Source organism: Glandiceps talaboti, chromosome 8 (genome assembly GCF_964340395.1).
Source record: "Glandiceps talaboti chromosome 8, keGlaTala1.1, whole genome shotgun sequence".
NCBI lineage: Eukaryota > Metazoa > Hemichordata > Enteropneusta > Spengelidae > Glandiceps > Glandiceps talaboti.
In genome coordinates, this window is record NC_135556.1 from 5,073,264 (window position 1) to 5,087,239 (window position 13,976).

Here is a 13,976-nt window from a genome sequence, read left to right on the forward strand (position 1 = left end):
ATGGCATTTGCATCCATGCTTACAGTCAGCTGTGCTTTCAGTTTCACTCCAACACTTTGCTAACTGAGGACACCACCTGACTAGACCCTGAGTATGTCACAGTCAGATTCACACTTCATAGGGTTGTCATGACTAATAGTAATGTTGGGTTTGGATACAAGTGTTGTTCTATTTTAGCTATATTTTCCAGGTTTTAATTTCTATGTTGGATATCACTGGAATTGAATTCATTCATAAGTTTCCATAATTAATGTTGAAAAGTTAATGGCCCAGTTCGATAAAAAATTCAGGCGTGAAAAATAGTTGTCTGGCAAATTTATAGAAAGACTTGATCAAAACAAAAGACTGAGCCTATGTAATCCTTAGGCCTAATAAAACAAATTGTGTGGTTCCAGTTACTCGACCTCACCTAGATTGTCACTGCTGACCCTAAACTTTTTTTTATGAATTCAATGAAATCACGAAAATTGTGAAGATTCGTGGTGGATGCAAAAACTGACATCAACTTAAAAAAAGACAAACCGTGCTTCCTATCTGTAATGGCTGTACATCTGATGAGAAGAAACCAATTACACAGAGACCATATGGAAAATGACGGAAAACATAACTACCTGAACTAGACACTCACATGTGAAAAATAAAATTAAAATAAAATAAAATAAAAAATATACCAATCCCACCTATTCTAAAATTGAGTGTAGTCAGAACCATACAATTGTTTTTGTTAGGCCTTATGGTTCCTCTGATAAGATCACACTAATGTTGGAACCTGGGATTGAATCTCTGGCCTCTTATGTGATTCATTACTTCAAATAAAAATAAAGTGAGAATGAAACTGTGACAAAATATTCATGTAAAGGAAAGCTAAACAAACTGAAGTAGAGCAGATGTCATAAAGTTTAAAGGGAGATAGATTCCTTGGAATAAAAAAAGTTCCTATCTCAAACATGACAGGAGGGCACTTTGTCATCTATGTCAGACTCAGATCAAAAAAGGAAAGTATTTTTTATTTGATATGTTTTTACCTGAAACGGCTACAAGCATACAAACTATGACATTTGATACAGAAGCAAACAGATATCAGTGTGCTATTTATAGTATGTGTCATGAACAGATGTTGTTGACTAGTGGTGAGCTATAAGTACACTTGTCTTATTAACAGTATAAGATTCAAACCCCAGCTAGAATGAAAGTACTATTTTGGGAAATATGAATTGATTGATTGTATGTGTACATTTGTACCATAGATTGCTTGCACTGGTGCACGTGTGTATATACCCCTGGTATTTGCACTGCAGTGTGTAAAAATAACAGAGCCTCATGCCATGTGAGGGCCAGTATAGGTACTCAGTGGTATTTGCATGAGTGCTTGCAGTGTTTTCTGCTGCACTTTCATGAGTGTTCTGCTGCAGAGAACGCTGCAAGTACTTGTGCAAATACCCTGAGTACACCACACTTGCACTGATTTGTCACAGGGTTCTGTCATATCATTGAAATTGTGTATTTTTTGCCTAAAGGTTTTGTTTCCCCTCTCAATTAAATAGATTCACCATTCACAGATGCTTTATTCCTGTAGTGTTGTACTGAATGGAGTTTTGCTTAAAACCCTGAAGTTGTAAGAATTGGTTATATTAGTTTGTGCCAGCAGCCTTTATATTCATTGGATTGTCAAAATTTCAATATCCAAACAAACATAGACATATGCTGCTCTAGAAGTAACCCAAGTAGTATTTGTGTGATCAGACAATCAACAGTGTATTCACTGAAGATTGTTAAAATACCCATAATTAGACATGTTAATTAGGGATCAATTGTATCCATAATTGATAAAGTAACATGTTGAATGATCACAAGGGGTGGGGGGGGGGATTGTTGGTTGCAAATGCTGAAATGAATTTGTTCGAATTTCTATAATCAGTTACACAAATACATTTACTCACAGGTGATTCTTTCTATACTGTTCAAGGTGAACATATTACAAGTAAATCATCATACAGTGTCTAACAAAACAGTTTCAAAAAACATTCCCAGTTGCAGCTAGTGCAGTACACATTTTGTTTACAAATTTCGGTAGTTCAAAATGAAATGCTTGTATAATTATTTGGGCACAAGCTGACTTTATGAGTTTTGGAGCTGTCATTTTATAAACACTTCGTATATTACCACCTGATAATATAACTATGTACTGTTAAGCACTAAATCCATTCCTTCCATCCATCACATGATTCAATAGTTGCAATTTTGCGTAAGTTCTTTTATCAAATCTGTTGTATATTTTGATAAAATAAGAATATCCAGTGTACAAGTTAACTTGGTAGAGAGTGGCTGAACTTAGTACTCAAACATGAATGAATATGCGATATCATTGCTATACAACAATATATTCACTTGTGAAATGCTATGGATCATTCTTGCTTTATGAGTATCTATGAAATATACTACGGGGGGGGGGGGGGGGGGGTATTTAAGTCTGAAGTGTTGTAAGAAATTAGAACTTCATTTAAAAATATGAATTTGACTGATCTGGATGAAAATTCAGTCCTTTTCAGCACAACTGAACTACAAGGTTCAGTAGTGCCTATGGTAAGATGTGTTGTCTGTCCATCTGTCTGTCTGTCTGTCTCTTTGTAACAAATTCTGCTTGTTCATGCTAACCTATCCTAGAATCCAGGTGATGGGGATTTTGAATTTTGCTTTCCCCTCTCAGAAGGAAAAACAAAATTCAAAATCCGCATTGCCAGGATTCAAGACTGGACCACCCTGTCGCTAGTTGTAGCAAATAAAGGAAATTGTATATGGATGAAGCCTCATTATTTCAGCATGTATAGTTTTAATATACTATGTACCTGAATGTTTTTAGTTATAAGCGGAAGGACATTTTACCAATTATTAATTTCATGATGATGTACAAAGTTTACAGGATGCAATACCAAATATGGAGGTACATGTACATCTTAATAGACATGTAGTTGTCCATGTAAATAAACTTGAAAAAGAAAGTGACAGGTTTCATCCAGACTGATGTATTTTGAAGGTTTTCTTATTTCAATTAGTCATCCAAACTAGATAAAACTCTCGTCCTCATTTATATTGCCCTTTTGATGTGCAGTTACTAAAATGCCTGTAATCATGATAAATTTAGGTCGTCTTAGTGTGAGAAAATGTTAAGAGGCGCCAGTTTGCATTTGTCATACCTTTAAAAGGTCGTTGTTGAGTAAAAAACGGAAACACCACGTTGATTTGCACATGATATGATGTTGAATGTGTGATGTCTTGTCTATTACCCAAGGACACATGTATTGTCACATGGAGACATGTGTTAGAGAAGGCGTTTACATCAGCAGTGAGACATACAAGTAAAGAATGCTTTGTTCTTCTCCAAAATCCAAAGTGATGTGGTATTTTTTTTTTTTTTTCATTTTTCTTATTAGCTCCACCATACTGATCAATAGGGTTATACACAGAGACAGAAAAGAGAAATCTGTCACAGATGATCATTTGTCAGTTTCATTATAAATATGATATACATGTACACACATACAATACACACATGTATGGTAAAATATAGTGGTCCTGCCATGTGTGTACACTTCACAGGTTGTGAAGAAAAAAATATGGAAAAAAAGCTCTGACTTGTACATTCTCAGGGGACACGGGATGAGAAACAAAACACTTTTTTTTCTTGGCCTCAGAGAAGAGATTTGTGTAGGTGGAGATTATTTGACCTTGATAATACATGATCACAGATCAAGTACAAAGTACAGGTCCTTTTTTTCAACAACCTCAGAAAAAAGCACCCTTTCTCTTTCCATGTAACTAACAGTTTCAAGGATGGACCTGTCAGAAAGACCAATTAATTAAGTTGATCACTTGCTGTTATTCCACATGAGTGTTTTCAATGACTAGCAGTAAACAGTATTGAGACTCCATAATAACTGTACTAGTGATGTTGCATACTTTTATGAGAAGTGTGTACTCAATAGCAAAATAGATCACTATTACATAATAATTATTACTAGTAAATTCAAAACATCTCATTTTTTAGTGCTAGCCATTGTTAGTCAGTTATAAGTGAATGGCAGTCCAAGTACAATTAGCATGCACAAATTCTCGCTACCTGCAATACAATTCTACACATCACTGTGGAGTCAAATGGAACGAAGTTGCGTGACAACGCGTTCTAATGTCGACAACTACACTTCCGGTCGGCTATGCTAATACACAGGAATGTTTCTTTCCAATTTTCAGTTGTAGACATCTCTTGTATTTTTGCCCAGGAAAGATACTGTACATATTTAAATTTCCCACCTCCATAATTATATGAGCTTAAAACTTGCGTTTATCTTATTTGTTACAATTAAACTGTTTGGAAGAAACATTCACATAGGCGACCGGAAGTGTAGGTGTCGACAAATGCAAGCACGGTCGCGAGACTGCATTCCATTTGACTCCTTAGCGATGCATAGAATTGTATTGCAGATAGCGAGAATTAGTGTTGATTCTAGGTCTAGATGAATGCATTTCATGAATAAACATTAAAGAGGTGGAAATCCCAGTGCCATTTATCTAGTATTTGTCAAGTTGGCATAATGAACGTTGCTATTAAACATGTCTTTCAATGCAATATTGTACATTACAGGGTTCTTCCTAGACTTTCAATGAGTTGCTGGTTCTACTTTATAATTTACAGGATTTTATTAGCTCCACTGTCAGCGACAGCTGAGCAGAACATAAGGGTTAGGTTGATTCTCCATCAATGTCTGGCATCTGACCGTCAACTTTTCTAGACTACTTGATCTTCTTCTCTAAAACTACTAGGTCAATTGACCTGAAATTTGGCATGTAGGTGTCATTTGATGAGCAGATATAAGTTTGTTCAAGACAAGTTGATTGGGTTATTATTATGCAAATTAGTTCTAAACATATAATTTTTGATGAAATGCTTAAAAAATCTTTTCCAAAACTACTGAGCCAATTGAGTTGAAATTTGTTGTGTAGGTGTCTTGGGATGAACAGATATAAGTTTGTTCAAGACAAATTGACTGGATCATTAATATGCAAATTAAGTCTTAAAAATAGAACTGTTGGTAAAAATGCTTTAAAATCTTCTCCAAAACTACTGAGCCAATTGAGTTGAACTTTGTTGTGTGGGGTCTTGGGATGAGGAGATATAAGTTTGTTCAAGATTGGGTTATTATTATTAATAGGCAAAATTAGGGGTAAAAATAGAATTTTTTGTAAAATGGCAACTGTAAATAAAAGTACATATATTTTATTATAAGTATATTTTACAACTTTCTATGTGAAATGTGTTCTATAGTGTGTGTGAGTCATCATATGAAACCACTAACCACTTTATTACACTGCCAAAACAAAACTGCATAGTGGAAGAGTTGAACACCAGCACCAATTCTACATGTGGTATAAAAAAACAACACAGCAGAGCTATTCTCACCAATAGGTCACTTGTTCAGCCATGCATTTCCCTAGTCTTATATTTTGTCATGCGTTCCTTCCTACAATTTACAGGGTTCTCCCCAGGGTGTATGAACCCTGAAATAAGTATGTGATTGTTCCATATGGAATCATGTCAGTACCATGTACAAGAAATCATGTGAATGCAGTTATATTGCCATGAAGTTTGCTGTTTCCTGTAAGTGTATGTAGTAACAACCTCATCCTCATCTCATGATTCATGAGTGCACTTGTGTTTTCTGTTGCAAAAACACTGCAAGCATTCCCAGTGTACACCATACTGGTATTCGCACGTCACAACGTTTAGTTCAGTTTTATCAAAAGATAAGAACAGGAAGACCAATAATATTTATTGATTTGATTTTGTTTTTATTTCAGACAAGATAACGTACATCACATTACAATCCAGAAAACAGCAGGACTTGGATTTAGTATAAATGGTGGAACTAACAGACCTGAAGGACCAGGTATATTCATAGATAAAATATTAGAAGGTGGAGACTGTCAGAAGGTAAGAAGGATTAGAAGGAAAACTAGACTAACTCTCAGTCTCCAGGATTCGCTGAATGTCATTATTTTACAGTAGATTGTCCAAAGTGACTGCAGACCAGTGTCCATATGATACACTTTCATCATGATGGACTTTGTCTTACATAAAAAAACACCTGTGATGCCTATTCACTTGGTCGGGTGTCATTTAAATGCTTACATCTCTAGAATTGTTTGCAATGTTACTGAAATGGTTTACTCCTTGAAAATAGCCTTGTACTTGGAGCTATGCTTTTGGTTAAAGTGATCATAAAAGGAAAAAAGTATGAACATCACACTGAATTACTGCAGTTATTTTTTATTACAATAAAGATCATGAAATTTTGACTTCAAGTGGAATTCAAAGAAAACTTTCTCCTTGAGCTCAGGAATGCCCAAAAGTAGTGTGACTGTCCTTTCCAACTATAGACTCAGTGTTATGTAAGATTACATGTATATTATCACAGTCATAAATATTGGGCAACAAATGGAGAACAGTGATAAGCCAATGATAAGGAAAGGCTCCAAATCACACTTGCTGGTCATGTGATGTACTCTCAATGAGTGAGTACACAGTACTCACAGGAAAGGCTCCAAATCACACTTGCTGGTCATGTGATGTACTCTCAATGAGTGAGTATACAGTACTCACTGTGTTAAAGATCTGGGAGGATCTAGTGAAGACTGGTTTCACCTCTGTAGTTTCAGTATTTTGTAATCACTGAGGGAACATCATACTAACATGTGTTTAAAATGTAGCTATAGTTAATGTCCAGGCCAAGGCAAAATAATGACAATTCAGTGAAGCCAGGGGACTAGTTGGTCTATGTGAAAACCACCTGTATCTGTATATGTGTATCTGTATCTGTATCTGTATCTGTGTCTGTGTCTGTACCTGTATCTTTGCCTGTGCCTGTACCTGTATCTGTATCCATATCCATATCCGTATCTGTATCTGCACCTGTCCCAACCATTGGAAATATAAAGTTTAAAGGACCATGGGTCACACAGGGTACATGTATAGTATAGTATGGTGGATAAACATGGTTTATAAATAGCTTTAAAAAGAAGGGGCTTATAAAACAGGCATATGGTTGAATAAATTGACGACTATTATTATTATTATTATTATTTATTGGTCCTCAAGGATATGCAGTATACAACTCACAAAAGTGCAAGCGACACAACTACACGTCAAATACAAATACAAATACAAATACAAATACAAATACAAATACAAATACAAATACAAATACACAAATACAAATACACTTAGTACACAAATACAACTTAGCAATGATTTAACAATCTGACGGCTGACGGGACAAAACTCTTGCTGTAATGAACTTTGGAGCATTTAAGACAGCGGTATCTTCGACCAGATGGGAGAATATCAAAATATGCATAAAGTGGATGTTTGTCGTCAACAGCAATCACACATGCCTTGTGCAGTATTGCACGATCAGTAAGATCGGAGAGAGCAGGAGTAGGCAGGCCCACAATTTTAGCAGCAATGAAAGAAATTTTCAGAAGTTTATTTCGATTGACATCAGAGAGCAGAGGGAAATAACAGATGTTGCAATAAGTTAAAAGAGGTTCAATAATGCTACGATAGAGCAGAAGAAGCAGTTTAGCATCTATGTTGAAAGAGTGCAACTGGCGAAGCACATGTAAACGCTGTTGGCATTTCTTTTGGACAGCTGTAGTACGATGTGTAAATGAGAGTTTTTTGTCAAGGTTCAAACCAAGATATTTGTAAGACACCACCTGTTCAAGCTTAAACCGCAACCTTGTGGTACGCCAGTATTAGTGGTGAGCATTGTAGATTTTGATTCACCAACCCTAACACACTGGGGTCTATCACTAAGGAAAGTATAAACGAATGATCACAGAGGAGATATCAAGCTTCAGTAATTTCTGTATCATAATGTGATGCTGTATGGTATTAAAAGCTGAGCTGAAATCTATGAATAAGACCCTAGCGTAATTTCCAGATGTATCTATGTGTTCTAGCACTTTCTGGAGAAGACAGGCAATCGCATCATCTGTACCTTTCCTGCGTTGATAAGCAAACTGATTTGAATCGAGTTTTGACTGAACATGAGGGAGAAGGTTAGAAAGAATCACTCTTTCTAGACATTTCATAATAAGGGAGGTGAGGGCTGCCGGTCTATAGTGATTTAACTCTGTTGGGGATGGAAGTTTAGGGATAGGCATGACGGTTGATGTTTTCCATAGGGTTGGAATAATGCCAGTGTCAATGGACTGCTGAAACAGAGGCTGTAATACAGGGTTGAGCTCATCTGCACAAGCACGGAGCAGGTGGCTGGTAATACCGTCGGGACCTAGGGCTTTGCTCGTCCTCATGCGTTTGAGCTGCACTGCAACATCCTCGACAGTGATTGCTAAGTCACCAGGACAGGGTGACGGACAAGAGGCCAGTAGCCTCTCACACTCCCCAGTGAAATCATGTTTGTCAAACCTAGTATAAAACAAATTAAGGTCTGAAGCAAGGGATGAGGAGACGGAAGGAGATGGTGCAGTATGCCTGTCTATCTTACCAGACATCTTTTTCAGATATTGGAAAGCCTTCTCAGTATTCATATTGCTAAACTCACATTCTAATTTCTCTCTAAATTTAAGTTTAGCCTGTCTAATTTCTGTTTGCAATGCCTTATTTGTACTATGATGGATAACATGTATATATACGATGTGGTACTTTCATTGATGATGATCGATGGCTTCATTTGCCTATACTAACAATGGCACTTTAATACAATAAAAGATGTAAATTTATTGAGTTGAAATTGAGGTCATTGTAGATATTTCTGTTATCAGCCATGTTTTCATTTCCACAAGGTATAGAGGTGCAATATGTTGTGGCAGTACAGTGTTTCCCTGGTTAACATTATTCTATTCATTTTACTAGGATGGACGACTAAAACCTGGTGATCAGCTGGTTGCAGTGAACGGAGAGAACATGATCAATATCGCAAATGAAGATGCAAAAGCTATATTGACAAGGTTAAAATTTAGGTGAGTCGAGTATTTCAACATATCATTTCAGAATATACTAATGAGAGAGTAATATTGTCCTGTAAAATGGTAAGAGTTGTGACAAAACGTGCTGTATGTCAAGACATTTAATATCACAAATGACGATGCAAAAGCTACATTGACAGGGTTAAAGTTCAGGTGAATAGAGTATTTCAAGAAGTCACTTCAAGCATGTAACCATGATTGTAATAATGGCATGTAAAGAACTAGAGTTATCATGCACTGAGGATCAGAGTTACAAAACATACCTCTTATCAAGAAAGCTAATATAATGACTATTTAGTATTGTATTGAAAATACTTAGTATTCAGTCAGCTATGAATTCTTGACATCAATTTTTGTGCACCTCCAATTCTGTATTGTCCAAAAAGAAAATCACATATTAGTTTTCATGGATATTGTTGTCATTTTTAAAGTACTAGAAATTTATATTTTATTCGGTAATGTTTGAAAAGTGATAGTACTTATTAGCTAGGTTGCTCTTTAATTTGACATTAGAATATGTTGTATGCATCATAGACAAGTGTTGTACTACAACAAAGAACACTAGTCAGCTGCTATTGATATGCAAATGTTGAACTGACAACTCTGTGTATTTTTAGGACAAAAACCCCAGGAAAAAGTGATATATAGAATTGATGCGGTCAGCCATTATTAAAGTATATATATACCTGTATTTTTAAAAATAAATAATGCAGTGTCATTCAGCTCTTCTCCAATATTGTAAACATTTCTAAAAAGTAAAGTTGTATATTATATAGACCTGGTCAGTGATGTCGATTCCAAGATGCTTCACACGTCTCTCCATACAGTGCCATGTATGCTGTACGCATAAGGGGATTGCATGCATTACTCTGGGGGTGGTTGTCACCTAATCATACCCTGGGTTGACCAGTAAAATTCTTCTCTGTCATTGATGGTCTTTGTTCTTTAAAATCACTCAGAATTAAAGAGCCCAAGATGTCTTTCTATGATTTTACAGAAATGTTACACAAATGTAATAAAGGCAAAACAATGTAACATCATAAGCGATGTCTCAGAATGCATCTTGGAAATGCAAAATCAATTGTAGCAAGTAACAGATATCACATTATAAATTTAATGTATTATTTTAAAGGCCCAGTTCAGATTTAAATTAGAATTTAGGTGTGCTCTCTCGTAAAGCTTTTAAAAAGTTGTTCAAATAAAAAAACATTCTATCTGATTCTGATGGCTTCACAGATAAGATAACCCTAATGCATGAATCTGGCTTTAAAACACCCTTTAACTCACCAAAACAATTTACAACTTTGATTTATTTTAATTAATACAATATGTATTATCATAGTTTGAATATTATTACATATGTACCAGTGATTACTTGCACTCATGCGTGTGCATACTAGTGGTATTTTCACTGCAGCGCAATCGCGAAAACATTATCACAAACTTGCATGCAAATGAGGATGCGGTCGTTTGCTACACATGAAAACACATGATCGTGCTGTATAAGTTTTATGGAAATTTGCCATTTCAGATTAACATATGTAATAATAACAGAACCCCATGTCATATGAGTTCTAGTGTAGGTACTCAGTGGTATTTGGAGTGTTGAATGTAGCTCAAGAAAGTATGGTCGCAGAGAACACTGTAAGCACTCCTGCAAATACCTAGTCTTGCTGCTAGACGTTCAGGCTTTCTTTCGATACTATAAGCAAACGAAGTTCACAGTGAGGGCTTGCCCGACCATAGCGATGTTTGGTCGTGTGTCGTATCGGAAGAACATCCGAGGTTTAGCAGATAGACTAGCAAATACCCTGAGTATGTCACACTTGCACACACACTTGTCATGGGGTTCTGTCATAGTACGGTATTATCCTAAAAGCAGTGAATACTACTATGACGTATGAAAAAACAATATCTTTGTGATTTGTATGGACAGTATTTTTTCACTGTATTATGTTGGGAGCCACTATTGTTGAATAAAGAAAATAGTAAATGTACTGGTACACATGTTGTTATTCTTTTCAAAATGACACTTACTATGATAAATGTAACAACACAGGCACATTGTCTGAACACAAAGAATTGATGGGAATTAAAAGTTAAACTAATACACAGAACTGATGTCTACATTGTATGACTTTCTTTCACAGGCCAGATCCAAATATTGAAATATCCTTTGCCAGAGGAATGCCCTTCCAAACAATGATTACCCAAGAATTGTTACTGCCACCACAAACTTCAATTTCACCATCAGTATCCCAGGACGTATCACCTCGTTCCCTCCACTCTAGTTCACCTTACCTAGTTCACTCATCACCACAGTCACCAATGACATCCCTACGTGCATCAGCACATTCACCTGTCCCGTCCCATCATTCATCAGTACCATCCAGTCAACAAGTGTCACCATCTCAACTACAAAGTAGTACATCACCAAAACAAGTACAAGAACAAATACAGAACCCTATACAAGTCCAGCACCAGGGTAAGTATTGTAATATCTATTCACAATGTTGTCAATGTACTCTAATGTCTATTAGCAGAATATTATACTTGTAATATCTACTAACAGAATATTATACATGTAATATCTATTAGCGGAATATTATACTTGTAATATCTACTAGCAGAATATTATACTTGTAATATCTACTAACAGAATATTATACATGTAATATCTATTAGCAGAATATTATACTTGTAATATCTACTAGCAGAATATTATACTTGTAATATCTACTAACAGAATATTATACATGTAATATCTATTAGCGGAATATTATACTTGTAATATCTACTAGCAGAATATTATACTTGTAATATCTACTAACAGAATATTATACATGTAATATCTATTAGCGGAATATTATACTTGTAATATCTACTAGCAGAATATTATACTTGTAATATCTACTAACAGAATATTATACATGTAATATCTATTAGCAGAATATTATACATGTAATATTTACTACCAGAATATTATACATGTAATATCTATTAGCGGAATATTATACATGTAATATCTATTAGCAGAATATTATACATGTAATATCTACTACCAGAATATTATACATGTAATATCTTTTAGCGGAATATTATACATGTAATATCTACTAACAGAATATTATACATGTAATATCTATTAGCAGAATATTATACATGTAATATCTACTAACAGAATATTATACATGTAATATCTACTTCCAGAATATTATACATGTAATATATTTTAGCGGAATATTATACATGTAATATCTACTACCAGAATATTATACATGTAATATCTATTAGCAGAATATTATACATGTAATATCTACTAACAGAATATTATACATGTAATATCTACTACCAGAATATTATACATGTAATATCTACTACCAGAATATTATACATGTAATATCTATTAGCAGAATATTATACATGTAATATCTACTACCAGAATATGTAATATCTATTAGCAGAATATTATACATGTAATATCTACTAACAGAATATTATACATATAATATCTATTAGCGGAATATTATACATGTAATATCTATTAGCGGAATATTATACATGTAATATCTATTAGCGGAATATTATACATGTAATGTCTATTAGCAGAATATTATACATGTAATATCTATTAGCAGAATATTATACATGTAATATCTACTAACAGAATATTATACTTGTAATATCTACTAACAGAATATTATACATGTAATATCTACTAACAGAATATTATACTTGTAATATGATGGTAGTAGATATTACATGTATAATATTCTGCTAATAGATATTACATATTCTGTTAGTAGATATTACATGTATAATATTCTGCTAATAGATATTACATGTATAATATTCTGGTAGTAGATATTACATGTATAATATTCTGTTAGTAGTTATTACATGTATAATATTCTGCTAATAGATATTACATGTATAATATTCTGCTAATATATATTACATGTATAATATTCTGCTAATAGATATTACATGTATAATATTCTGGTAGTAGATATTACATGTATAATATTCTGCTAATAGATATTACATGTATAATATTCTGTTAGTAGATATTACATGTATAATATTCTGCTAATAGATATTACATATTCTGGTAGTAGATATTACATGTATAATATTCTGCTAATAGATATTACATGTATAATATTCTGCTAATAGATATTACATGTATAATATTCTGTTAGTAGATACTACCAGAATATGTAATATCTATTAGCAGAATATTATACATGTAATATCTACTAACAGAATATTATACATGTAATATCTACTACCAGAATATTATACATGTAATATCTATTAGCAGAATATTATACATGTAATATCTACTACCAGAATATGTAATGTCTATTAGCGGAATATTATACATGTAATATCTACTAACAGAATATTATACATGTTATATCTATTAGCAGAATATTATACATGTAATATCTACTAACAGAATATTATACATGTAATATCTACTAACAGAATATTATACTTGTAATATCTATTAGCAGAATATTATACAGTCATGTAATGTCTATTAGCGGAATATTATACATGTAATATCTACTAACAGAATATTATACATGTAATATCTACTAACAGAATATTATACATGTAATATCTATTAGCGGAATATTATACATGTAATATCTACTAACAGAATATTATACATGTAATATCTACTAACAGAATATTATACATGTAATATCTACTAACAGAATATTATACATGTAATATCTACTAACAGAATATTATACATGTAATATATATTATAGTATTAGCAGAATATTGTACATGTTATTTCTATAAGCGGAATATTATATAAGATGTGATACTAATTAGTATTATATTGTGGGCGTGTATTCTCATGTGGTATGTCCGTGTATGGAATAAATTGCCATGGGCATTGCAGCATAGAGCTT

General features: G+C 33.8%; 1 protein-coding gene across 2 annotated transcripts in view; it reads left to right on the forward strand.

The window, feature by feature from the left end:
* LOC144438689 (syntaxin-binding protein 4-like) overlaps positions 1-13,976 on the forward strand; it is a 47,330-nt gene that overhangs the window by 9,056 nt on the left and 24,298 nt on the right. Inside the window, exons 9-11 of one of the 2 annotated variants that reach the window (XM_078127834.1) lie at positions 5,854-5,986; positions 8,933-9,039; positions 11,196-11,534. In XM_078127834.1, the coding sequence (XP_077983960.1) occupies positions 5,854-5,986; positions 8,933-9,039; positions 11,196-11,534 (579 nt within the window). The remainder of the gene's footprint in view (positions 1-5,853; positions 5,987-8,932; positions 9,040-11,195; positions 11,535-13,976) is intronic. The other variant, XM_078127835.1, reaches the window with a different exon arrangement.